General features: G+C 51.2%; 1 protein-coding gene across 2 annotated transcripts in view; it reads right to left on the bottom strand.

Annotated features, from left to right (window-relative positions):
• The window catches only part of RPTOR (regulatory associated protein of MTOR complex 1), a 434,359-nt gene that overhangs the window by 67,129 nt on the left and 341,265 nt on the right, over window positions 1–25,965 (bottom strand). For both annotated transcript variants that reach the window (XM_058284855.1, XM_058284854.2), the window contains exons 13-14: window positions 21,070–21,153; window positions 18,748–18,858 (exon numbers count right to left, since the gene is read on the bottom strand). In XM_058284855.1, coding sequence (XP_058140838.1) covers window positions 18,748–18,858; window positions 21,070–21,153 — 195 coding nt within the window. The remainder of the gene's footprint in view (window positions 1–18,747; window positions 18,859–21,069; window positions 21,154–25,965) is intronic.

Here is a 25,965-nt window from a genome sequence, read left to right as displayed (position 1 = left end):
CCCCCCAGGTCCCGCTCTGCTTCCCATCTCGGGGGGCTCCTTTAATTGAGTGGCGCTCCTTCATCAGCAGATGACAAGGGGAGCCCCTGGCTCGGCGCTGTCGAGGCGGCTGTCGGTGCGCTGGTGAGCGAGGGGCAGAGAGCAGCGGGGCTCGGCGCTCCCGCAGCCAGGGGCCCACAGGACCCGGGTGTGTCCCTGTCCTAGGCGAGGGTTCTGACCAGTGAAGTAAGGGCGTCAGCGTGACGTCCTCCCTGTGAAGTCATCCAGTTATGAGGAGAAGGCGCTCCATTAGCGCCGGAACCGCAGCACCTGATTCTCGGAGGAGAGGCCCCTTGTGCTGTTTTTAAGCCAGAGGCTGGAGAAGGCGAACCAGAGCCCTTCCCTTCAGAGCCGCGCCTCACACGTCTCAGCAAAGAGCAGCCTGCGCCACCCTCAGAGCCCACCGAGTCCGAACCGGAGGCGTGTAGGAGCACCGGAAACGAGCGGGAAGGCGCCTGCGCGAGCTGAGCCTGGTGGTTATTTTGTGTCTTAAGAAGTTGCTGGGCCGCGCAGGACCCTTTTGTACACCTCCCTTCATTCAATTTTCAGCAGGTGTCATTTCTCTATTGGTTCACGGTATGCTCAGACCCTTCATGGAGCCAGACTGTCCAGCCTGCCCCGCAGCCCGCCTGGCGAGACCCATCTGAACAGGCAGCCCGAGCTTAGCAGAGTGCGCTCCGGTGGCATCCTGCACATGAGGGGGCCGGGAAGGCACTCCCCGCGGTCTGCGCCCCCCAGCCCCAGGCGCACTTGCGCGGCAGCTGCGTGAGCAAGAGAAAACACACCTCAGGAGCACAGCGGCACTGAAGCACACTGCGCAAGGCCCAGCCTCAGCCGCGGAGCACCAGAGGGCCTGGCGCTGGCGGCCGGAGCGCGGCGCGTCCCGCTTTGTGGTGCTCCTCCAGCTACAGGTGTGACCTATACGGAGGGCGGGAAACATGAATGTGAAATGCTCTCCTAAGGAGGCCCCAGCCCTGCCTCCGTCTCCATCCCGCCCCCTGCCTCTCTCGACTTCTGAGGCTCCTGACAGCCCCAATTCTTCTCTGGGCCTCAAGATTTGATGGAATTCTACTTTTACAACAGGTTAGAGGACAGAGAATGAGAAGAGAAGCAAAGAGAAGGGCTCTGAGCACGGAGGTCTTTGCTGCAGGACTAAAGATGGTCTACACAGCACCAAGGCCGAGGCCGAGGCTGCAGGGCCTGACCCTCCGGGGTGGGCACCCTTTCCTGCTTTGCACTCGCTGCCAACGGAGTCTCTCTACCACCGAAGATAAGGTTTATTTTCTGGGGAAACGGGATCTTGCAGATTGAACGAAGGCCAAGAGACCGAGACGCACGACCAAGCAGGTGTCCAGGGACCCAGCGACGACGCAACCAGGGAGCAGCTGGCAGAACCCCCGACGCACGCTGCGATGTGAGGAGAGCATCGCCCAAGCACAGTCGCGCCTCCGGTCCCTGGGTGGAGGGGTTTACTTCTACCATAACCCCCGGGGGAAGCACTGCTGGAGCGCGGGTGGTTTCCAACCAGCGTGCAGGGGGGCGCCTCAGGGACACGGCACGAGGCCCGGTGCTGGGGACAGGGAGGAGGCAGGGCTGGCTGTGGGCCCTGGCCTGACCACGAGAGAGGCCACGCCCGGGAGAGCCGTGCAGAGCCCGGCCCCGCGCTGCCCGCGCGCACCACTCAGCTGACGCTGCCCTCACGCCGCCGGGAGGCGCCGCACTCCTTACAAAACAGACTGCCCCCTTCCCAAGGCACGTTTGTTACCTTAAATATTTAAAAAGGCTTTTAGCTATTGCCACATCCGACGTTCCCGCCTCTAAGGCAAACTCCAGAAGGTGAGGAGACCATGAACGTTCAATAGCCGATAACAATGTGAAAATCACCAGCTTCTGTGAAGGGCCTTGACACTTCCAGTCGGCTTTTTTGTACATGCTCTCAAATTTGTGATGAAGTCAAAGGTTGAAAAATCAAAGAGCTACAGAGAGGCGTAGATGGAGGCGACTTCCTCCCAGCCCTGCCCTTCACCCCTCATCCAAGAAGCGCTCCTTCTCTGTCTTCCTTCGTGCAAGCACAAGTAACTATGGCTATATGTGCGTACCTACCTCCTTTAAAAAAAATTTTTTTTAAATTACTAGAACACAAGGAATGTTACATTAAAAAACATAAAAAACCAAAAAACATAAGAGGTTCCCACATAACACACTCCCCACCACATCATTTTTGTAAATTGTATTTTTTTGAAGATAAAACATCACAAAAGAACTGTTACACTAAAAAATATAAGAGGTTCCTGTATACCCCCTACCCCCCACCCCACTCCTTCCACACCAATAACCTCCCCCATCATTGTGGCACACTCATCGCACTTGGTGAACACTGCTGCACTACACAGGTAACAGTTTACCCTGTAATTCCCTCTCCTCCAGTACATTCAGTGGTTATGGCAGGATATATATAAAGCCCAGCATCTGATCCTGCAATATCATTAAGGAAACCCAAAATCCCAAAAATCCCCTACATCACATCTCTTCTACTCTCTCCCTGCCCTCAGCAACTACTGTGGCCACTTTCTCCACCTCGATGCTAAAATTTCTTCTATTACTTATCACAAAAGTTTTATAGTAGAATATCAGTAAGTCCACCATAGTCCATATTTTATTCCTTCATTCTGTGGACCCTGGGATGGTGATGTCCTCTCCACCTCTAGATCAAGAGGGGGCTTAGATTCCACATGGATGATGGATGTATTTCCTCTGCTTGCAGTTGTAGGCACTCTTGATTCTTTGGTGTGGTTGTTGACCATCTTCACCTCCCTGTTAGCTGACCTGGGTAAGACCAACGAACCAGAGAGTAGGAGTCGCCACTCTGCTGGGGCTCAGGTCCCAGCTGGCACATGGGCAGTCCAGAGATTCAAGTCTCCTGAGTATGGACCATCCCTAGCACCAACCACAAATTCAGTAAAAGTGATGGAAGAGGCATGTGTAGAAAAGTCACATCTGAGTCCAGCTCTGTTACACTCAGGAGCACAAATTCCAAAGTAGGGCCCTCTGACATGGCACACGGCTCCAAATCCATCTGCCATGATTATATACCCTGTGGATCTCTGTAGCCTTTAGGAGAAGCAGTACCTAGGGTTATATCTACTTTGGCTTTTTCTGGGGTCCTGCTGAGGTGTGCATAAACACGACCCCTCCGATGACCTCCCAACTCTTTCTGAAAGACTCTTAGCCATATTAACTCATTTGTCTTTGCCATTTCCCCCTTTTAATCAAGGTCAAAGAGCAGTTTTAAACACTTGAAACAACATGTAGGCTGAGATGTTCTGCTGGTCTGAGTTGACCCTTTTACTTGAGGTCTCGTTCTAGTTGCTTCTCCAGTTAGTGATTGGTAGTAATCCCTTTGCGCCAGGGAGGCTCATCCCCAGGAGTCATGTCCTACGTTGGGGGGAAGGTAATGAATTTACATATTGAGTTTAGCTTAGAGAGTGGCTACATTTGAGCAACATGGAGGCTCTCAGGAGGTAACTTTAAGGCACCATGCAGCTCTAGGCCTAGTTCATATTTCAGGCACACAGGTTCCTAAGCATATTCATCAGTATCAAGGGCTCATTATTGGACCATCCTTCCTTGTTGATCTTCGCTGTTGCACTTGGGGGATTACTGTTGTTCCATTGGGGAATGTGACAGAGTTCCCCTGGGTGGGAACTCAGCATTCCCTCAGTTGACATCTGTAACTGTAACTACTATAAAAATACCCAACATATATCCTAACATATTTATGTTCCCTATATACATGCCCTGGAGAACTCTCCCCCACCCCTGTGCCCTGCATCAATAACACCCCACACCAGCGTTCCTCCCCTGCCATAGTTGAACCTCTCTATGGTCCAAAACTTTTTCAACAATGAATCCTAATATATTGCCAAATTCAATTAATAGGAAATTGAAATACAGTAATGGGTTTAAAGTTTAGAAATAGAATACATAGTAATTTAGAAATACTAAAATAAAGTAAAAATAAATTGGTATATTAATAATATGAAAAGTATTGTAGAGCTTTGTTTCTAATGTTTTGCCTTTCATCACTGCAATAGATGTTGCCCTGTATGTACAGTGGCAAGGCACTTTCATTTCTTCCTCAGTGTCTATATCCCTTCTTTTTTTTCTTTTTTCTAATTTTTAATTTTGTCTTCAAAAAAGTTTTAAATCACAGTAATTCACATACACAATATAGGGGACTCCCAGATTTCCAACATCAAACCCATTTCCCCTTTCCCCAGCAACAATTTATTAACATGTTCATGTTATATTTGCTGCAGCTGATGTACAAATTTTGAAACATAGCTATCAAACACGGTTCCATTTTGGTTTACATTACTGTTTATCTTTTAGACTGTACAAATTTCTAAATTTTTAGTTTCCTTATGTTTTACATTACAGTTTACATTTTAGTTTATAGACTTTTATACACTTTAGATGTAAGTTGACATGTCCATCATTGCATGATCTTGTGGAGCACTTCCACTGCCCCCCAGTTGCCCTGCTTCCATCCATGCTATACCTCTCTCCCCCTCCCCTCAGGGCACATCATGACACTCAATCTTCACTACTTGAGGAACCAGATTTACAGATACTGCAACAATGATGAGGGCTTGACATACTAGACTGCCCTAACTAATTGGGAGACAGTGATCCTCTCAAGAGACACAATTCCCTTTCTTCGGGAACTTTAGGTCTCCCCAGGATATGGGTACACCTTCACACTCATTATATGGGTCTCCACCCAATGATATAATACACTATGACAAAATGAGCACTCACATACTCCCTAGAAGCTTGCCCCTGTACCAGATGCCCCCCCAAGCACCTTAAACACGTGATCCTTATTATATTTTCTAAAGAGTTCTCTCAAGAGCATATTTTCAACCATATACCTGACATTCTCCTCTTAAACAGCACAGCCTGGCGGATCTTGGCTTCTTCACAACCGTCGAGCAGAAGCTGTGGGTCTCCGCAGGCAGCCGGGGGTCTCTGCAGGCCTGGCTTCCTTGGTGTGCCACCTTCCCGACGCTCCAGCACAGTCTGTGGACGAAGCTGCTTCTTCCACTCGGATCCCAGCCGGTGACCTTAAGGATGGCTTTAAACTGCCCTGCCACACTTGCCTCCGCCTAACCCCAGCTGCGTGCTTCAGTGGTTTTTCAAACGTCCTGCCACATCCGCCTTTCCCTGCCTCTCTACGTACTTCTGGAACACAAAAGGCAGATTCAGGACGCTGGGCCCCGAAGTCTCCCGAACGACTGTGGCATTCTCACATAACCACAAAACCACACTCGCGCTCAAGAAACTTAACATTGGTACACTACTCTTATCTAATACTTTCCCCATTTTTTTTTGTCCTACAATTTGCATTTTTAACAGCTCTTTTAGGTGTAAGTGACATACAAGAAAACACACATACTTAAACATGGAATTTGGTCATTTCTGACATATGCATGCACCTGTGGCCCCATCTCCCCCAAAATTTCCTCGTGCCCCTTGGGAAGCCCCCCTCCCACCGGTGAACTCCCTCTCCCAGCAGTCTGGGTGGATCTGCCTATGGTTTTATATAAACGGAATCACCCAGTAGACACCTTCCTTCACTGACGTCTCTTGCTCAGCATGATTTTGGGATGAGTTCATCCTTCTGACTGCTGAGTAGGGCCCCTTGTATGAAGCGCCCACAGTTGGCTTGTCCATTGACCCTTCAGGACATGGGGGCCATGTGCAGGTTTCTGCTGTTACATATAAAGCTGCGATAAACATTCTCGTACAAGTCTTTGCACAAACATATGCTTTCATTTCTCTCGGATAAATATTAAGGAATGCAACAACTGGACTGTATGATGAATGTGAACTGATAGGTGTGTATATTTGATTTTACTAGAAGCTGTGAAATGATTTTCCAAAGTGTGAGCCCTCTCACATTCCCACCAGCAGAGCTCCTGTCTGCTCATATCCTCACTAACACTTGCTATCACGTTTTCTTCCTGTCCAGTTTAGACATTCTAATGGTATGCCGTGATACATGACTGCAGTTTTAATTTGCACTTCCTAATGACTAATGATGTCAGATCCTGCCATGTGCTTATCGGCCATCCACATATCATCATCCACATATCATCCTAATGAAGTCTCTGTTCAAACATCCTGCCTAGTTCAAGCATTTGCATGTTTTCATAACGAGTCTGGAGAGTAATTCATATATTATGGTTACAAGTTTTTATCAGATAAATGATTTGCAAATATTTGCCCAGCCTGTGACTTGTCTTCATTCTTTCAACAGTGTCTTTTCACAGGGCACACCTGTTTAATTTTGATGAAGTCCAAGTTATAGATTTGCTCTGTTATGGGGTGTACGCTTAGTGTTGTACCTAAGAAATCTTTGCTTAACCCAAAGTCGCCAAGGTACAAAGGCTTGCTCCTATCAGCTTTACGGTTTAGGTTTTGCATTTAGTCTGTGACCCATTTTGAGTTTATATTTATAAATACAGGATACAAGGCATGGACTGTGGTTCATTTTTGCATATGGATGCCAGTTATTCCAGTGCCACTTGTCGGCTAGACGGCCCTTCTTCCATTGAATAAAGTTTTTGTTGAGAATAAGTTGTCATACATGCACGAGTCTGCGTCTGACTTTCCATTGGGTTCCACTGACCTATCTGTCTGTTTTGACAGCCACGCCACACTGTCAGGATCACTGGAGAAGCACAAGACGTCTTGGAATTCAGTAGCAGCATCAGTCCTCAACTCCACTCCCCTTCTGCAAGGCTGTTTTGGTGATTCTGGGTCCTTTCCGCTCCATGTGGCTTCAGAATCAGGACCCTTACACATAGACTCTCCTTCCATTTATCGGGGTCTTCTTTAATTTCTCCTACCAATGTCTTGTAGTTGTCAGAGCACAGGCCGTATACACCTTTTGTCCAATTTATCTCTAATTATTTCACATTTTTACCCCACTGTAAATGGTATTTTTAAAAAATGTCAACTTCCAATTGTTCATTGTTTGTGAATAGAAAAAAAAAAGGATTTTTGTATATTGATCTTGCAAACTGAACCTTACTAAATTCACTTATTAGTTCTAATAGCTTTCTTGTGGGAGGGGGTATAGGTTCCATCGGGTTTTCCCTGTATCGTGTCCTCTGAATCTGGAGGCCTCTTTGCCCCTATCTGGGCACCGGCAAGAACCTCCAGTACGAGGCTGGGCAGCAGGGGTGAGAGCAGCATCCTGCCTTGTCGCTGACTTCGGGGCAAAGCGCCCAGACCCCCGGAAGTGGGGTGATGCTGTACATGTTTGTAGATGCTGTTTATCTGCCTGAGGAAGCTCTAGTCCATCACTATTCCATTCTATTACTGGTTTGTATGACTTTTTATTTTATTTTTTTTATGGTGCCAATTTTAAATAGTTTTATTTAAGACATTGCATTTTTCACTTACAATACAGTGCTATAAAGTGCAATGTAATTTCCTTTCACTGTACACATTCCATAGTCAAGTACTGAGAATGCCCAGAATTTTGTGTAGCAGCTAAAGTTTAAACTGCCACGGTATTTGCTACAAATTTGGGTCCTTCAATTTACTGTAATAATGCTAACGTATGCATGCGGATTTAATCAACCTCTTCAGTGGTGGGTCCAGAAGAGGCGCCACTGATGGAGGTGCCCCACCAGCAGGGAAGCCCCGGCTTCCCCCGGCACGCCTCCTGCACTCTGGTACAGCTTGGCATTGACGGGGTTGCAGACTTTCTCCAGCTCTTTGTGCTGATGTTCAAATTCTTCCTTCTCTGCAGTCTGATTCTTATCCAGCCAGTTGATGATTTCATTACACTTAGCAAGAATCTTTTGTTTGTCTTCATCATTGATCTTGTCTTGAAGTTTCTCATCTTCAGCTGTTGCTTTCATGTTAAATGCACAGGACTCAGGCTAATTCTAAGAGGACACCTTATCCCTCTGTTCCTCATCTTCAGCTTTGTACTTCTCAGCTTCCTGGACCATGCACTCAATGTCGTCTTTGCTCAAACGGCCCTTGCTGTTAGTGATGGTAATCTTTTTTTTTTTTTTTTTTTTTTTTTTTTTAAAGATTTATTTTATTTTTATTTAATTTCCCCCCCTCCCCTGGTTGTCTGTTCTTGGTGTCTATTTGCTGCGTCTTGTTTCTTTGTCCGCTTCTGTTGTCGTCAGCGGCACGGGAAGTGTGGGTGGCGCCATTCCTGGGCAGGCTGCTCTTTCTTTTCACGCTGGGCGGCTTTCCTCACGGCGTACTCCTTGCGCGTGGGGCTCCCCCACGCGGGGGACACCCTTGCGTGGCACGGCACTCCTTGCGCGCATCAGCGCTGCGCATGGCCAGCTCCACACGGGTCAAGGAGGCCCGGGGTTTGAACCGTGGACCTCCAGTGATGGTAATCTTGTTCTCTTTTCCTGTACTCTTATCCACAGCAGACACTTTGAGGGTGCCATTGGCATCAGTGTCAAAGATGACTTCAATCTGAGGAACACCACGGGGGGCAGGTGGTATCCCTGTAAGTTCAAACTTGCCAGGCAGATTGTTATCCTTGGTCACGAAATGCTCACCTTCATAAACCTGAATGAGCACACCAGGCTGGTTGTCAGAGAACGTAGTGAAGGTCTGTGTCTGCTTGGTGGGAATGGTGGCATTGTGCTTGATGAGGACTGTCAGGACCCCACCAGCTGCTTCGATACCAAGGGAAAGAGGAGTGACATCCAGGAGCAGCAAATCTTGAACATTTTCAGATTTGTGTCCAGAGAGGATGGCTGCCTGGACAGCTGCACTGTAAGCAACAGCCTCATCAGGGTTGATGCTCTTGTTCAGTTCTTTCCCATTGAAGAAATCCTGGAGAAGTTTCTGAATCCTGGGGATCCGAGTAGAAGCTCCCACCAGGACAATATCGTGGATCTGCGATTTTTTAGTCTGGCATCCCTAAGGGCCTTCTCCACTGGGTCCAGAGTGCCACGGAAGAGGTCAGCATTCAATTCTTCAAACTGGGCACGGGGAATGGAGGTATAGAAGTCGATTCCTTCATAGAGGGAATCAATCTCAGTACTGGCCTGGGTACTGGAAGAGAGGGTGCGCTTAGCTCGTTCACAAGCAGTGCGGAGGCGGCGGACAGCTCTCTTGTTCTCGCTAATGTCCTTCTTTTGCTTGTGCTTGAACTCAGCAATAAAATGGCTGACCATTCAGTTGTCAAAGTCTTCTCCACCGAAGTGAGTGCCTCCAGCTGTAGATTTGACCTCAAAAATCTCATCTTCAATAGTGAGGACTGACACATCGAAAGTGCCACCTCCCAAGTCAAAGATGAGCACATTTCTTTAAGCACCAACCCTTTTGTCTAAGCCATAAGCAATAGCATCAGCAGTTGGCTCACTGATGATTCTGAGTACACTGACGCCAGCAATGGTTCCAGCGTCTTTGGTGGCCTGACGCTGAGAGTCGTTGAAATAAGCTGGCACTGTGACAACAGCATTGGTTACAGTCTTTCCAAGATAGGCTTCTGCAATTTCCTTCATCTTTGTCAGAACCATAGAGGATACCTCCTCTGGGTAGAAACTTTTTGTCTCACCCTTGTATTCTACTTGGTCCTTGGGTCTGCTGGCATCATTCAACACCACAAAGGGCCAATGCTTCCTATCAGACTGGACAACAGCATCATCAAATCTATGTCCAGACGTTTGGCATCAAAAACCGTGTTGGTGGGGTTCATAGCAACTTGATTCTTTGCGGCATCACCACTCAATCGTTCGGTATCAGTAAAAGCGACATAGCTTGGAGTTGTTCAGTTTCCCTGATCACTGGCAATTATTTCCACTTTTCCATGCTGGAAGACACCCACACAAGAGTAGGTGGTGCCAAGACCAATGCCAACCGCAGGTCCCTTAGACACGGTTGCTTAGGATAGGCCCGACTCATAGGAAAAAAACAGCAACCCCAAAAGCTGATTTTGTGTTCAATGAGTTGACTTTTTATTTTTAATCAGGAACTTTATCAAATGCTTTCTCTGTTCTATTGAGATGCTCACATGATTTTTCTTTTTTAGTTTATTAATATGGTAAATTACATTGATTAATTATCAATCATTAAACCAATCTTACATCCTGAAATAAACTCCACTAGGTCATGGTATATTTATTCTTTTTATACATTGTTGGATTCAATTCGCTAAAATTTTGGTTAGAATTGTGGCATCTATGCTCACAAGCGATGTTGGGCTGCCGCTCCCTTTTCTTGTGGTGTGTGCCTCAGGCTTGGGACCAGGGCAATGCTCAGCTCAGGAAGTGTTTGGTAGAATTCGCCAGTGAAGCCACCTGGACCTTTAAAGTGCAAATTTCATTTCTTTTAATAGATAAAATGCTATTCAGATTATTTTTCCTTGAGTAGTTTGTGTCTTTCAAGGAATTTGTTTATTTCGTCAAAGTGGCCATATTTGGCACCAAGTTGCCCATAATATTCACTTATTATCCCATTAATGTCTCTAGAACCTTTAGGGAGGTTACTGCTCTCATTCCTGATATTGGGAATGTGTGTCTTCCTTCTTACGTTGAAACTCTAATTACTGGTTCAGCAATTTTATTGATCTCAAATAATCAGCTTTTGATTTAATAGCAATGCTCTATTTTCTGTTTTCTTTTGCATTGATTTTCACTCTAATCTTTATTTCCTTTTTCCTCCTTACTTGGATTTAATCTGCTTTTCTTTTACTGGTTCTTAAGGTGGAAGCTGAAGTCATTGATTTGAGACCTTTCTTCTTTTCCTAACATACAAATATAGTGTTAAAAATTTCCCTCTCAGGGCTGCGTAATGTGTTCCACAAATTTTGAGAAGTTGGTATTTGTTTTCATTCAGTTCAAGGCATTTCTTATTTCCCTTGAGGCTTCCTCTTTGACCAATGGATTATTTAAAAGTATGTTGTGGGAAACGGACTTGGCCCAGTGGTTGGGGCATCCGTCTACCGCATGGGGGGTCTGCGGTTCAAACCCCAGGCCTCCTTGACCCGTGTGGAGCTGGTCCATGCGCGGTGCTGATGCGTGCGGGGAGTGCCGCGCCACGCAGGGGTGTCCCCTGCGTGGGGGAGTCCCACGCGCAAGGAGTGCACCCTTAGGGAGAGCCGCCCAGCACAAAGGAAAGTACAGCCTGCCCAGGAATGGCGCCGCCCACACTTCCCGTGCCGCTGACGACAGCAGAAGCGGACAGAGAAACAAGATGCGCAGCAAGTGGACACAGAGAGCAGACAGCTGGGGGGGGGGGGGGGTGTGTTAAATAAATAATCTAAAAAAAAAATAAAATAAAAGTATGTTGTATTTTTCTAAGTGTTTGGAGATTTCCCTGATCTTTCTGTTTATATTGAGTTTGATTCCACTGTGGTTGTAGAACACACTCTGTATGATTTCAGTTCTTTTAAGTTGTTGAGGTTTGTTTTATGGTCTAGGTATGTTCTAGAACAGAGTGTGCCTTCTGCTGCAGTTGGATGGAACACTCCATAAGCTGGCAGTCAGGTCCAGATCATGAACAGTGTTGCTCAAGTCTCCTCACTCCTTACCGGTTGATTTCTGTCTACTTATCCTCCCAACTACTGAGGAGTAATGAAATTTCCCAACTACAGCCATGGCTTTGCTTATTTCTCATTGCAGTTCCATCAGGTTTTGTTTTATAAATTTTGAACATCTCTTATTAGGTAAACAAATGTTTTAAGACTGTTATATCCTCTTGAAGAATCAACTGCATTTTAATTTATAAAATTGACTTCACTGTGTTGGTAATAGTTTTTGCTCTAAAATCTACTTTGTCTGATATTAATATAGCCACTCCAACTGGTGATGAATTCTCTCAACTTCTGTATGCTTGAAAAAAATCTTTATCTTACCTTCATTTCTGAACTATCTTTTCAATGGGTATAGAATTCTAGGGTGACAGCTTCTTTCAGAACTTTACAGCTGTTGTTCTAATGCCTTCTTGCTTTCATTGCTTCTGAAAAGAAATCTGCTGTCCTCCTTACCTTTGCTCCTGTGCTTCTTCCCCCGTGCCTGGGCTATTACTTTTAAGACTTTTTTTCTCTATCACTTCTTTAAGTAATTTGATTATGATGAGCCTTGGTGTACCTTTTTTTTTTTTTTTCCACGTTTCTTATGCTTGGAGTTCTTTGAAATCCTTGGACCTGTGATTTTATAATTTTTATCAAATCTGGGGAAAAATCCAGACGTTATTTCTTCAAAAAATTTTTTTTTTGCCTGCCTCCTTTGGAGATGCCAAATACACACTTATTAGGTCACTTGAAGTTGTCTCACAACTCACTGATGCTCTTCTAACTTTAAAAAAAATTTTTTTTCATTTGGAGTTTCTATAGCAATGTCTTTAAATTCACTAATTTTTATTCTGCAATATTTAATCTGTTGTTCCTCTCCCGTGTATATATATATTTAAAATTTACTTATTTATTTCTCCCCCCTCTCATTGTTTTGCACTTGCTGTCTGCTCTCTGTATCCATTCACTGTGTGTTCTTCTGTGTCTGCTTATCTTTTCTTTAAGCAGCACCAGGAACTGATCCTGGGACATTCCAGAGAGGGAGAGAGGTTCTCAATCTCTTGTGCCTCCTCAGCTCCCTGGTCTGCTGCACGTCTCTCCTCTGTGTCTCTTCTGTTGTGTCATCTTGCTGAGCAAGCTCTCCATGTAGACCAGCACTCTGTGCAGGCCAGCATGCCACATGGGCCAGCTCTCCATGTGGGCCAGTGTGCCTTCACCAGGAGGTCCCGGGAATTGAACCTGGATCTCCTATATATAGATGGGAGCCTAGTTGCCTGAGCCACATCTGCTTCCCTGTCCAGTGTATTTTTCCATTTTATACACTGTTGTTTTCACCTTTAGATATTTGATTTGGGTCTTTTTGATTCTTTCATATCTTTTCAATTCAACTTTTTCAACAAATGGAATAGACTTCTAATAACTGTTTTGATGTCCTCATCTGCCAATGCTAACATATGTTTTGGTCCTGGGTAGGTTTTGATGGCTTAATCATAGATCTCAGTAAATTCTATATTCTTGCTTCTTCATGTGACTGGTAAGATTTGACTGGTAGAGAAGAGTGTGGAGTAACAATGGTAGGGGATGGTTTTGGAGAGACCCTCTGGGACTAGATTCCTTGGAGAATATCAGAGCTCTTGGACAATCAGGAAAGAGGGTTTCCTTCACATGCTGTTATTAGATGACCTTGACCAAGTCATGCCTTCTCTGCCAAACCAGTTTCCTCAAAATTGCATTGCCCTGTCTCAGCAACATAGAACACTGTTCTTTTGTATCCTGTCCCCTTCCTGGAAACTCCCTCCTTCCATCTGCTCAGACAAAGCTTACCTTCTCTTTAAGGCTGGGGTGATTCCCACCTCCCCTGGAATCCTTTAGGAGTCCCCAACACAACGCACGGCACACAGTGAGTGCTCAACTTAGCTTGTGGGACACAAGGGACTGCACGCCTCCCTCGGCCGGAAGTCCTTCTCAGAGAAGGGCCCCAAGGCCAGGGTGTTTCCTGGCACTGGGAGCGCCAAGTGCTCTGGGGGCCTGAAAAGCTTGGCCAGCACCTCTGAGCTGGTTCATCTTAAAGTCGCATTCCTGTCTAGAAACCAGTGTGCAGTACTGACCCTCACAATGACCAGGCCGAGGAGTGTGAGCTGAGTCTGGGGATGGAGTTGTGCAGGTGGCACACATCCAGAGAGAGATGGCCAGCTGCAGAGGTCCTGCAGACTAATGAGGTGAGGAAGGGCAGTGAAGTGCAATGCCTTAGAGGATGTGGAACTTTCATCTCTGGGAAATTACGGCTACGGCAATTAGGAAAAGGAAGGAAGGTGAATGAGGCTCAGTTTCAAGCAGAAAGGCTTCAGTATTTCTCTCAGCGGAATGACTGCTTTTAAATGAGCAGAGGCAACGAGCTGGGAGAGAAGTGGCTCCCCGGTCTGGTACGAGGCAGCCCACAGGCGTTCACGGGGAGGCTGCAGCTGAGGGCACTCCAGCCGGGGCAGGGGCAGCTCCCCAGTGTCAGTGAAGGGACCACCCTCTGGCGTCATGTTCTTCCCAGAGTCGAGTGTAACACGAAGGAGTACCGCAGCACTTGTGTGCTCACAACCGAGTGTGGGCATTCTGTGCACGGGAACAGGCCGCTGGGAGGTAACTGTGACCAGGGGGTTAAATCGACACCCGCACGGCGAGTGCACGATGGCCATCCACATGTAAAAGCAGGGACAGCCGCTCCTAGGACCAAAGGTCAAGGCGAGCCAGGTGCAGGCACGGGAGGCACTAGGCAGAGCTGAGGCAGGTCTGAGGAGCGTCAGGCAGCACGGGGTAGGGGGCACTGGGGGCAGGCCAGGGCGCTGCGCCATGCCCCTGGCAGCTTTCTGCCCACGTTCCACCCCCTCCGTCACCCCCCGCCTTGCTTCGCTTTAGGCTCCCTCTTGTACACATCAGAGACCCTCGCACCTGGTCCTTCATCCACGGCTGGCACGTACCAGTACCAACAAATTCCTACCTGCCGACACAGATGACGGAGGCACTGATGGAAAGTTTCCAAATGACTTCCTGAGGAAAGCTCTTTTGTTTCTGTAACTTGGCTCTTTGGTCAAGTTTGAAAGAGGGTAAAATAGAATGGCCAAAGTATAGCTTCCAGGCCCACAAAACTAAGGCTTCAGTTCAGCAAGAGACGACCTGGGTAGATGGTGTTTATCCTTTCGATCCCTTCATGATCCTTCTAGTCTATAATTTAGAAAGTGTTTTATGTCGCGGGGTTTTGCTCCGGAGTCACCCTGCTGGAGGCAGCCTAAGTACAGTTGCTGTCATTTCACAGAGACGCAAAGGGTGGAGGAAGGAAGTGAGCAGGGCTGGCTGGCATAAATGAGGGCAGTGGGGTTTTGTTTTTCGACTCTTAAATCCAGTGTTTTTGGCAATTAAAAAGCCCTTTATCAGAAGTTAGGTTAATGGATAGGAAAGCACATACTTTGTTGAAATATATAATATTCTGATCAGATAATTCACATTCAAAATGAGTTCACCATCATTAGAGAGCAAAGCAAACAGCAAAAATGCTCACTGACCGCGGTGGCCCTGTGCAGAGCACAGGCCCAAGAAGAGCCAAGCGTGAAGTGACCCTGAGCCCAGGTCCAGCCTCAGGCGAGAGGGGAGGGGGCAGCGCACCAATCAGGGCTACGCTAAGGACGCCTCACAGACTTTGCCACCGCTCGGCAGGGGCAGAGGTCCTGGGCAGGGCAGTCACCCGGGAAACGCAAGTGAGATACAAGAGTGGGCAGAGAGTTGGCGGAGAGCGTGTGGAGAGCAGGTGGACAGTGTGGAGAGTGAGAAGAAAGCATGTAGACAGTATGTGGCGAACGTGTGGAGAGCGTGTGGAGTGTGAGCATAAACATGTGGAGAGCGTGTGGAAAACGTGTGGAGAGTGTGTGGAGAGCACGTGGAGAGCACGTGGAGTGTGTGTGGAGAGCGTGTGGAGAGCGTGTGGAGAGCGGAGAGCGTGTGGAGAGCGTGTGGAGAGCGTGTGGAGAGTGAGCGGAGAACGTGTGGAGAGTGGAGAGCGTGTGGAGAGTGGGCGGAGAGCAAGCAGAAAGTGTGTGGAGTGTGTGCGGAGAGCGGTGGAGAGCGTGTGGAGAGCATGTAGAGAGAGTGTGGAGAGCGTGTGGAGAGCGTGTGGAGAGCATGTGGAGAGCGTGTGGAGAGTGGAGAGCGTGTGGAGAGCATGTGGAGAGCGTGTGGAGAGTGGAGAGCGTGTGGAGAGCGTGTGAAGAGTGAGTGGAGAGCGTGTGGAGAGTGGAGAGCGTGTGGAGAGCGTGTGAAGAGTGAGTGGAGAGCGTGGGGAGAGCGTGTGGAGAGCGAGCAGAAAGCGTGTGGAGTGTGTGGAGAGCGGTGGAGAGCGTGTGGAGAGCGTGTAGAGAGAGTGTGGAGAGCGTGTGGAGAGCGTGTGGAGAGCGTGTGGAGAGCGTGTGAAGAGTGAGTGGAGAGCGTGGGGAGAGCGTGTGGAGAGTGTGTGGAGAGCGGTGGAGAGTGTGTGGAGAGCGTGTAGAGAGTGTGGAGAGCGTGTGAAGAGCGAGTGGAGAGCGTGTGGAGAGCATGTGGAGAGCGTGTGGAGAGCGAGCAGAAAGCGTGTGGAGTGTGTGTGGAGAGCGGTGGAGAGTGTGTGGAGAGCGTGTAGAGAGTGTGGAGAGCGTGTGGAGAGCGTGTGGAGAGTGGAGAGCGTGTGGAGAGCGTGTGGAGAGCGTGTGAAGAGCGTGTGGAGAGCGAGCAGAAAGCGTGTGGAGTGTGTGTGGAGAGCGGTGGAGAGTGTGTGGAGAGCGTGTAGAGAGTGTGGAGAGCGTGTGAAGAGCGAGTGGAGAGCGTGTGGAGAGCATGTGGAGAGCGTGTGGAGAGCATGTGAAGAGCGTGTGGAGAGCGAGCAGAAAGCGTGTGGAGTGTGTGTGGAGAGCGGTGGAGAGTGTGTGGAGAGCGTGTAGAGAGTGTGGAGAGCGTGTGGAGAGCGTGTGGAGAGCGTGTGGAGAGTGGAGAGCGTGTGGAGAGCATGTGGAGAGCGTGTGGAGAGCGTGTGAAGAGCGTGTGGAGAGCGAGCAGAAAGCGTGTGGAGTGTGTGTGGAGAGCGGTGGAGAGTGTGTGGAGAGCGTGTAGAGAGTGTGGAGAGCGTGTGAAGAGCGAGTGGAGAGCATGTGGAGAGCGTGTGGAGAGTGGAGAGCGTGTGGAGAGCATGTGGAGAGCGTGTGGAGAGCGTGTGGAGAGCGTGTGGAGAGTGGAGAGCGTGTGGAGAGCATGTGGAGAGCGTGTGGAGAGCGTGTGGAGAGTGGAGAGCGTGTGGAGAGCATGTGGAGAGCGTGTGGAGAGCGTGTGAAGAGCGTGTGGAGAGTGGAGAGCGTGTGGAGAGCATGTGGAGAGCGTGTGAAGAGCATGTGAAGAGCGTGTGGAGAGCGAGCAGAAAGCGTGTGGAGTGTGTGTGGAGAGCGTGTGGACAGCGTGTGGAGGGTGGGCGGAGAGTGAGCGGAGAGCGTGTGGAGGGAGTGTGGAGAGCGGCAGACGGGGTCTCTCTCAGGCAGCGTGAGTGCCTGGACGGCTTTTCTGAGGGAACCTACAAGCGAATGGTCAGGACTAAAGAGGACTCACGAGGTCACTGGACGAGGCGCTGGACACCAGCAAGACGCAGACAGACGGTGCAAATGAAGCCTGCACTCGCCGCAGAACAAGCACGCCGTGGCCCTCCATCGGGGCGAGCCCCTGGCCCTGGGGTGGTGGGCGCCGAGGCTGAGCGCGGAGGCCCGGGGGCCGCCGAGGAGCTGGGCAGGGGCACGGCAGGGCTGGTGGGCAGCAAGGCTGGAGGGGGGTGGCTGAGGGGCGATCGGCGGGGCCTGCGATGGGGCCCGTGTGAAGGGCGCCCAGGGGCTTTCGGGGCAGTGTGGAGCTGAGGGAGGAGCCAGCGCAGGGCTGAGGCCCATCTAGTTATTTCTGTCTCTCAGGACGGCCAGCGCCGGTGAGCAGGAACCAACCTTCCCGTGTGGGACCAAGCCCGGGGGAGCTGGGCGGGCTGGACACATGGGCCAGGCCTGGGCTTCCACCCGGGAACCAGGAGGAAGGTGGCGGCTGGACGCCGGCCGGCCCCGGGCGGGCCGAGGGGAGGGCAGGGCGCACGTGGTCTCGAGGCCCTGCCTCTGCTTTCACTCGTTCTCTCCTCGCACAGAAAAGGAAATGGCTCCTGCCTCGCCGAGGCCCTGCCCGCTCTGTGGAGTCACGTCCCCACGCGCTCTTTTCTCCTAACAAATGCAGTCCTTCCGTGCGCCTCCCGAGGAGCCTGCGACCCAACTGCCGCACCCTATTTTTAAAAATGAATTAATTTCTAAGGAGGTTCCAGCATCGACCCAGGACCTCGTACGTGGGAAGCAGGCGCTCAACCCTGACCCACGCCTGCTCCCCTCTGCCTCCGTCTTGCGGCTCTGGGGCCACGTCCAGTCCCCACGTGAGCCTGGTGGGGCAGGACAGGTATAGCCGTCACTTGGCACAGAGTGTGAAATGCGGGGAGCTACCAGCCTCAGTCCCAGGAGGGCGCACGTGGCTGTGGAGGTCCAGCGGCCATGCAGAGACGTGGGCCCGAGGCCTGCTGCACCCCGGGCCTGGCTGACAGTGCCGCCCTCGCCTCGGCGCCCTGCCCACGCCTTCGGGGCCAGGAAAAGAGAAGGTGTCAGCCGGGAAGACAGAAGGACAGGGAGAGTTCCGGGGCCGGGGTCAGTGCTGCTCAGCGTCACAGGCCCAGGAGAACAAGGACGGCCGTAGGGTGGCCTGGGGAGGCTGGAAGGCCACGTGTGAGTTCCAAGGGGACGGGAAGGAGGTGGGCCTGGAGGGCAGTTGGCAGGGGCTGCCACGCCAAGGGCTTTGCTCCAGCCTGGAAGAGGATGGCGCCGGGGGAGGGGAAGAGACCGGTGGGGCCTGGCGGAGGCGCCCGGGCGTCACCACAGGCGGGGGCGCAAGGTGGCGGCAGCAAACCAGCTCCAAGCCCCCCCAGCGGCCACTCCCCATGCCCCGGCCCGAGCCGCTGCTGTCACGGGGGTGTGGCGGATGAGGACTCAGACTGCTGGGGGGAGGCTGCCCGCAGAGCACACGGCACCGTTCCACGTGTGTCGAGAGAATCCCAGATTACTCACACTGTCCACGGCAAGAATTTTGGCCCATATGAAGACCAGAAGGGGCCTCAGCTCTCGGGCCGAACTCTGCAGCAGCTTCAGCACGTAAGGGAAGATGCCGACGGACAAGGCCTGTGGGGAAAGAAGACGTGTGAGCGCTGCGGTCCCGGGCCCTCCCCGTCCGCGACCACACAGCTCGGGGACAAGCTGCTCACACCCTGCACCTGGGAACTGACGGGTGGGCGTGCCCCATTACAGGGCAGGGGACCCTCCCGGTGTCCCACCCACCTCTGCTCCACTCTTAGACACTGCCCGGTGTTTCCAGACCTGGCGGTTCTAGAGCAGAGTCGGGCCTGCGGCGGCTCCTCCCCATTAAGGCACAGGCTGCTCCGTACCTGGGCACCCCACCCAGCCTCAGGTGCCAGGTCTGCACCCACGCACAAGACAGAAGGCACTCAATGGTGGTCCTGGAGAGGCAGCTGTGCCTCATCGCACCCCAAGTCGCGCCTCTGTTTCAATATTCACATTTGCCCCAGAAAAGCACCTTTGGGGAAAAACATGTGCCTGAGGACAGGCCAGTCTAGGGACCCCTGTCTTCCCTGTGGCCTCCCAGTGCCAGGCTTCGGGCAGCTTCTCATTCCTGGGACCCTTCCCTCTCAGATGAGGGAGCAGAGAAGGTGGGCATCACTGGGGCCAGGCAGCCAGCCCAAGCCCTGTTGAGCCAACCGTCTGAGCTTGGCTAGATCCTCATCTCGAGTTTGGAGAACCCCGAAGCCATTCTGAAGGTGTTGCTCCAGTGCGTGGGGCCTCCCGCAGCCAGGCAGGCGGAGGGGCGTGGCCAGGCCAAGAGCCGCCCGGCAGGTCTGTGTCCCCTGCTTGTTATCAGGTCACACTGAACGAGGAAGGAACACTTTCCTTCTCCAATTTAGGCTGTCAAGCCCTGGCCTAAGAGCCAAAATCTGTCATGTAGCAATAACCCATTTAACCAGCACCTTTTTGTGTATTAGCAAAATTCTGATTAGCATAAGCCTAATTCTTTTTTTTAGGAGGGACCAGGGATTGAACCCAGGACCTCGTACATGGGAGGCAGGCACTCAACCACTGAGCTACGTCTGCTCCCCGAGGAGAGTTGTTTTTTTGTGTGTTTGTTTTTAGGAGGTACCGGGGATTGAACCTGGGCCCTCGTACACAGGAAGCAGGTGCTCAGCCACTGAGCTACATCTGCTCCCAAGCCTAATTCTTTAAAGGGCCAAAATTAATTTTTAAACATGAATCATGTAAGTGAGCGCCTTTCTAAACTGTGCGATGAACACACGCTTCCCCGTCTTCATCAGGGTACGACCACCCACTTGGCGCGTCGTTGCTCACAACCCACAGGCACGCCCAGCACGGTGTGCTCCTGCGAGCCGCACTGTGAACCTGTGCGGTCAGGCGGTCAGGGTCTCAGGTGCCCCAGGTGACACACCCCGAATCAGGCTTCCTAATTTTCAATGGTCTCTTTCCTCCTTCTTTGTTGAATTATCAAACGTCACTCTTGGTTGACATTACAAGATGAACATTTTTAAACATCTAGTATACATCTCTAAGAAATCAGGTCTCTCATAAAGAAACATAATCGCAATACCAGGATGACACCAAAAATTCTGAAGTTATTCCTGAGTAATATCGAATAGCCAGAAATAATTTCTTTAAACTTTAACATTTTAATTTCTATATGCAAGAGTGACCAAATCCGGTCTGTATGCCGCGATTGGTAACAGGTCTTGAGTCTCTTTTAACCTATAGGTTCCCCTTGATCTTTTTTATTTTCCTTGAAATTTAATTGGAAAAAAAAGATCATTTATTAATTCTATTTCTGTCTATCTTTTCTGTTCCAAATAGTCATTTCTACTCTTCTCTGGAATGAGAAACCAGAAAAGTACTCCAGATTTGGACTAACCTAAGAGTAAAAAGACAGCGAGTGAGGTTCAGAGACTCCTCGGAGGAGGAAGAGGCCCATGTGTGATGGGGGGCTTGGTTCCAGCTTCGTGGCAGTGGTAGGGGACACGCCATTCTCGAAAAAGTGACACTCTCTTTCCTGCCATGAGTAAGTCTAACGTAAGGTGGGAAACGGGGCAAAAGAACTAAAGAAAACCAAATCCCAAAATGACCCCCGCCTTCGGCTGCCAGGGAGGTCCCCGGGGCTTCACGAGCGTGAGCGCAGAGTGGCAGCTGGGCCACGAGGCTGCGGCTGGCCCGGCACGCCTGCCACCTCCTCCATGACAGACCCACAGGCACCACGGAGCCCATGCCCCCTTCAAGCCCCAGGCCTCCCCCTGCCCGAGTCGATGAGAAAGCACGTACCAGGCTCACCGCCCAGGGACCCAAGTCCAGGAATCTTCCCAGAAGGTCCAGAGCCCTCAGCCGGTGCACTTGGCTTAGCAGCACCTAAGACAGTAAGAGAGAAAGTTGCGTCTCTGCACCACCATTGGATGTGGGCCTCTGGAAAAGCCGCTGCTGTGCGGGTGAATGGGCAAGGGAATAACCTCCGAGCGCGGCTCTGTTCGTTTGTTCACCTGTGAGCCTTTCTACACACTTCACGCTTTGGGCCAGGCTGAGAAAGGTCTTTATTTCCTTATCACACAGGTGCAATGTGTTTGCTGGAGGAAGTATTAGAAAACACACTTTTTCAACGGCATTTAAAACAGTAACTCACTGACGACATTTTGATGGGTGAACTTTTCAGACATTTTTCTTTATGTACAACATCTCCTGTGTTCATTCTAAGCAAATACATTTCTGGTCTCCCTTTCAAGGGGATGGCATCTGTGGCCATGGCTCCGCACTGCTAGGTCTGTATAAGGCCCCCGTCCCCAGGCCGCACAGCACTGCATTTACACGAATGTCCATCGTTTGTGCACGGCCTCCTGCGGCTGGAGGCTGAGTGTGCTAACTTCCTGCCATCGTAACAGCGCTGCGGTCAACATCCTGACCTGGACGTCTCTGCACATTCACACGAGGATAAACCCAGAAGTGAACTTCAGGGCCTGCACGTCTGCACTGACGTACCACATCCCCTCCAGCCTGAAAGCCTGTGGGAGAGGCAGAGCAAGCGCTGGGGCAGTGGGTTGTGGACATGGCACCGCCTGCATGGGCCTGGAGGAGCCGACTGGGGGCTGGGTGTGGGAGAAGAAATCCAGAGGAAGGGGCGGGCAGGAGTGTGGGGGGGGGCAGCATCACTGGGGCTGTGGGAAGTGAGTGCTCCCAAGGCAAGTGCTCCGGGAGGCAGCAGCGCAGGAGCTCTAGGAGGAGCCAGAGGACCGGGGAGCAAGGCTGCTGCTGCGTCCTGGACGGAAGCCCTTCAGGAAGTGTTCTCGCGAGGGGGAGGGCGCAGGTGGGAGCTGGAGGAGGCAAGGGCGTGCAGGGGCCACTGCTGGAGGGTGGCGGGAACAGGAGGGGCAGGGGCTCGGAGGCTGGGGCCTCCCCAGGTGGAGGAGCAGCCTGGGACCTGGAATCAGGGGTCAAGCCCCAGGAAGGTCCCCCGATTCGCCTGCTCCTTGCGGGAGGACGTTTCCGTGTGCGCGGTAGGCTTTCACAGTCTGGGTGTGAGGGAGTCCCTGACCGGGGAGGGGGAAAGGTGAGGCGCAGGTGCTGGAACCGGGCCCCTGCGGGGACGTAGCTCCCGGGGCCCACAGGCCTCTGTGCCCGAGGTGGCAGTTTCGAGGGTCAAAGCGAGCCTGTGGGAAGTTTAGGTGACCTGGCAGGAGATCCTGGCCCTCTCACCTACTAATGGTGGGGCTCAAATGACTCACCTTCCGGAGGCTTTGGGTTTCTTATTGAGAAAAATGGAGAAGACAACGCGTGACTCGGGCTCACTCCCGATAATTGAATGACATCAAGGCGAGAAGGGGCCTCACAGTAAATCTTCACTCTGTTTTAGCATAGTTTCTGGGCCCCACCTTTCGGCAGGGTTGCCTGCCTGCCTGCCTGAGCTGAGGGGCTCCCAGAGAACTCCGGCCTGGCCACAGCGCGGCAGTGCCTGGCAGCGCCTACTCTCCGCTGCAGCCTGTGAAAATCAAAGACAGCGCGCACTCCTGCAGCTACGAGACCAGCTCGGCTTCTAGCTCCCTTCTCCCTCGGAGAACACTGAACTGTTTCTGGTAAGTCACCTTCGGACAGCTGGCAGCAGGAGCAACGGCTCTCAAGACAAAGCTGCCAGCCCTGGCCGGGGGGCACCCCGCCTCGCAGCGGGAGGTCTCGGTCACCGCGCCATTCACCCCAGAGGAGTCAGGAGGGGAGGGGCCCACGGGCGTGGTGGGGCTGTCCTGGCTTCTGCAGAGCGGTGGCATCCACCGCGGGAGCGCCCGGAGGCCGCGCGCAGCCGGGAGTGTAGGCTGGGCCCCTAACGCTTCATTCCAAAATAAACCTCAGCAACAACCAGTATTGGGGAAGATGCCAAGTATTTTGTTTTTGCAAACATTACACCTTCTTTTCCATTCCTTCTGTTGCTTAATATTTTTACAAAATTGAAACCCAATGCAAATTAAACTTACTTTTAGAATAATGAAGGACTGGCCTTTGTGTGTGTGTGTGTATACATCTAAATATTTAAACAGATATAAGTATTCCCATTTTAGACTGTCCCAGGACTGGTGGAAACTGCAGCAATAAAGGATGAACTGAACGAGTTACTGAATGACTTTCATTTTATTTGTGCCCTTCCACATTAACAATTGATGCAGGCTACATGAACACCCGTGTGGAAACCGCGCTTGCTAAGGGAACCGGTTCCATTTTGCCTTGAGTCAGCAGAGGCTTCCTGGCAGAGCTGCAGGTTGAGATTCCAGGTCCATCCTTCTGACCATCAGGGATTCTGGAGCGGCTGACCTCTGACCTCCGTGCCTCTGGGTTCTTCGCAGCTCCCTAGCGATAACCCTGGACTTTCAGACTGAAAACTCTATTTGTAAATAAAACAATGTGATGAAAGCCAACATGGTTTTCCCAGGGAAATGCCTATATTGATTTTTGCAAACCCAATGTGAAAGCACTGAAATTTCGCCGTCCAGCATCACTTTCTTCCCCTTTTTCCTACAGCGAGACAGTCTCTCTCTGCCTGGGGCGTCTTCACCCCTGGCCACCTGGGAGGCGCAAGGAGAGGGCTCCGCGAAAGCGCCTGCGCCCTGTAAGCACGGCCAGGGAGCGCAATGGGAAAACGTCAAGTGCCCGTTGCTTTGCTTTGTTTCTTTCCTCAGACATCGATTTATCGATGTGTGTTCCAGGAACCTGAACTCGGTGAGCTGGTCCCCCCAAGGCGTTTGGCTTTTAAGCGCTGTACCTTCTCCTCACGCCTGCTGGTTTGTATTTCTGAAAGGCCGCAGGACGTCAAGGCCCACAGGAGAGGCCTGGCTCCCCGTTTCCACTGTTATGAGGAGCTCCCAATAGCTGGGCTGGCGCGTCTATCCTGCCTGACGCTGCACCGTAGTCAGCTAATGCCACTGAGATCGTGGGTGGAGAAAATTCTCTGGCCTCTGGCAAAAGGAGGAGAGATTCGAAAAGCTTTGAAAAGTTCCTGCATTAAAATTCTCTTTCAGGTAAGGAATGTTTTCTGACTTGCTGCAGCCCTAGAGGATAATTCATGGACAGTGGGGCCCATGCTTTGGCACAGATGAAGCTTCTTCAGAGAAAACACGGTGACACTCACCCAGTTCCTGAGAAAGAGGCTGACACGTGGGCCGCCCTCCGCGAGTGGCCGCCTCCTGCCGCACTCGTCTTCTTTTCAAGGGCGCTTCGCCCACCATCTGCCCGGGCGCAGCCCGGAGGCAGACCCCTGGGTAAGGACAAAGGGCCTGCTGCTTCTCGCTGCTGGAGTATCGCTTGGAAAACGCCCTCCTCTTCCTTCACTGGGCTCTTTTCTCTTACTCTGGCACCAGAGTGCTGGCACTAACAGCTCTTTGCCTTTCCTGAGGGAGTGTGGACGCTAAATGGAACATTAAAGAGAAGTCAGCAGAAGGCCACTTCCAAAAGGCCTGATGCCAGACCTCAGCATTGGGTTTAACAGGCTGGATCCTGCCCTGCCAGGGAGCACCACACAGGAAGGTCAGGAGCGTCTGGACAAATGCCACCGCCTCTTGTGGTGGAAATCCTGGTGGCCGGGGTGGCCCCACAGGAGCTGTGGGAGCAGCGCCTCCCGCTGGGATGCCCACCCCCCGCTGGCCGCAGGCACGCCTGGCCCCTTCCTCTGTCCATTTAAAAGCAAAAGGGCTGGCTTTGGCTAAATGCTCAGTTTCTTTTTGTTTTATTGTTACTGTTGCTTTTTGTTTTGAAATTTTGTTTTCAGCTTACCTTGCAATCTTAAATTAAACTAATTCAGAAGCATAAAAGAGAAACAGTTGTTCTTATTTTATTTATTTATTAAAGATTTATTTATTTCTCTCCCCTCCACCCCAGTTGTCTGTTCTCTGTGTGTCTATTTGCTGTGTCTTCTTTGTCTGCTTCTGTTGTTGTCAGCGGCACAGGAATCTGTGTCTCTTTTCGTTGTGTCAGCTCTCCGTGTGTGCGGTGCCACTCCTGGGCAGGCTGAACTTTCTTTTGCACTGGGCGGATCTCCTTACGGGGTGCACTCCTTGCACGTGGGGCTCCCCTACGTGGGGGACTCCCCTGCGTGGCACGGCACTCCTTGCGTGCATCAGCACTGCACATGGGCCAGCTCCACACGGGTCAAGGAGGCCCGGGGTTTGAACCTTGGACCTCCCATGTGGTAGACGGACGCCCTAACCACTGGTCCAAGTCCACCGCCAGTTGTTCTTATTTTAAGTCTGAATCATTTACACTATCTAAGAGTGGCTTGAATGATTTTTTTTTTCCAGGAGGGACCAGGGATTGAGCTCAGGACTTCATACGTGGGAAGTAGGTGCTCAACCCCTAAGCTCCACCCGCTCCACTGAATTCTTTCATAATGTAGAAAAGCTGCACCCATGATATACAGACAGCAGAACATCCCGTGTGTTGGCATGGTGCCCATGCTGGCAAGAGTGGGCACTCCTGCACGGTGACGGCACTCACGTGGCCCTTTTTCCTCCCTCAAATCCTCTCTCTGCTGCCCAAGAGTCTTGGGGCAAAGTCCCGACCCAGGGGTCCCTCAGCTGTGACGCCTGTAAACCATTGTCAAAGCCTGCAGGTGCAGCTAGTGTGGTGGCAGAGCTGACCACATCCCAGAAGGACGGCCGCCACGTTCCGGGGGGCGGAGATGAACTGCATCCA

This window comes from Dasypus novemcinctus, chromosome 21, assembly GCF_030445035.2.
Source record: "Dasypus novemcinctus isolate mDasNov1 chromosome 21, mDasNov1.1.hap2, whole genome shotgun sequence".
NCBI classification, from domain to species: domain Eukaryota; kingdom Metazoa; phylum Chordata; class Mammalia; order Cingulata; family Dasypodidae; genus Dasypus; species Dasypus novemcinctus.
Note: the sequence above shows the minus strand (reverse complement) of the source record. Positions and strands in the feature narration are given on the sequence as shown.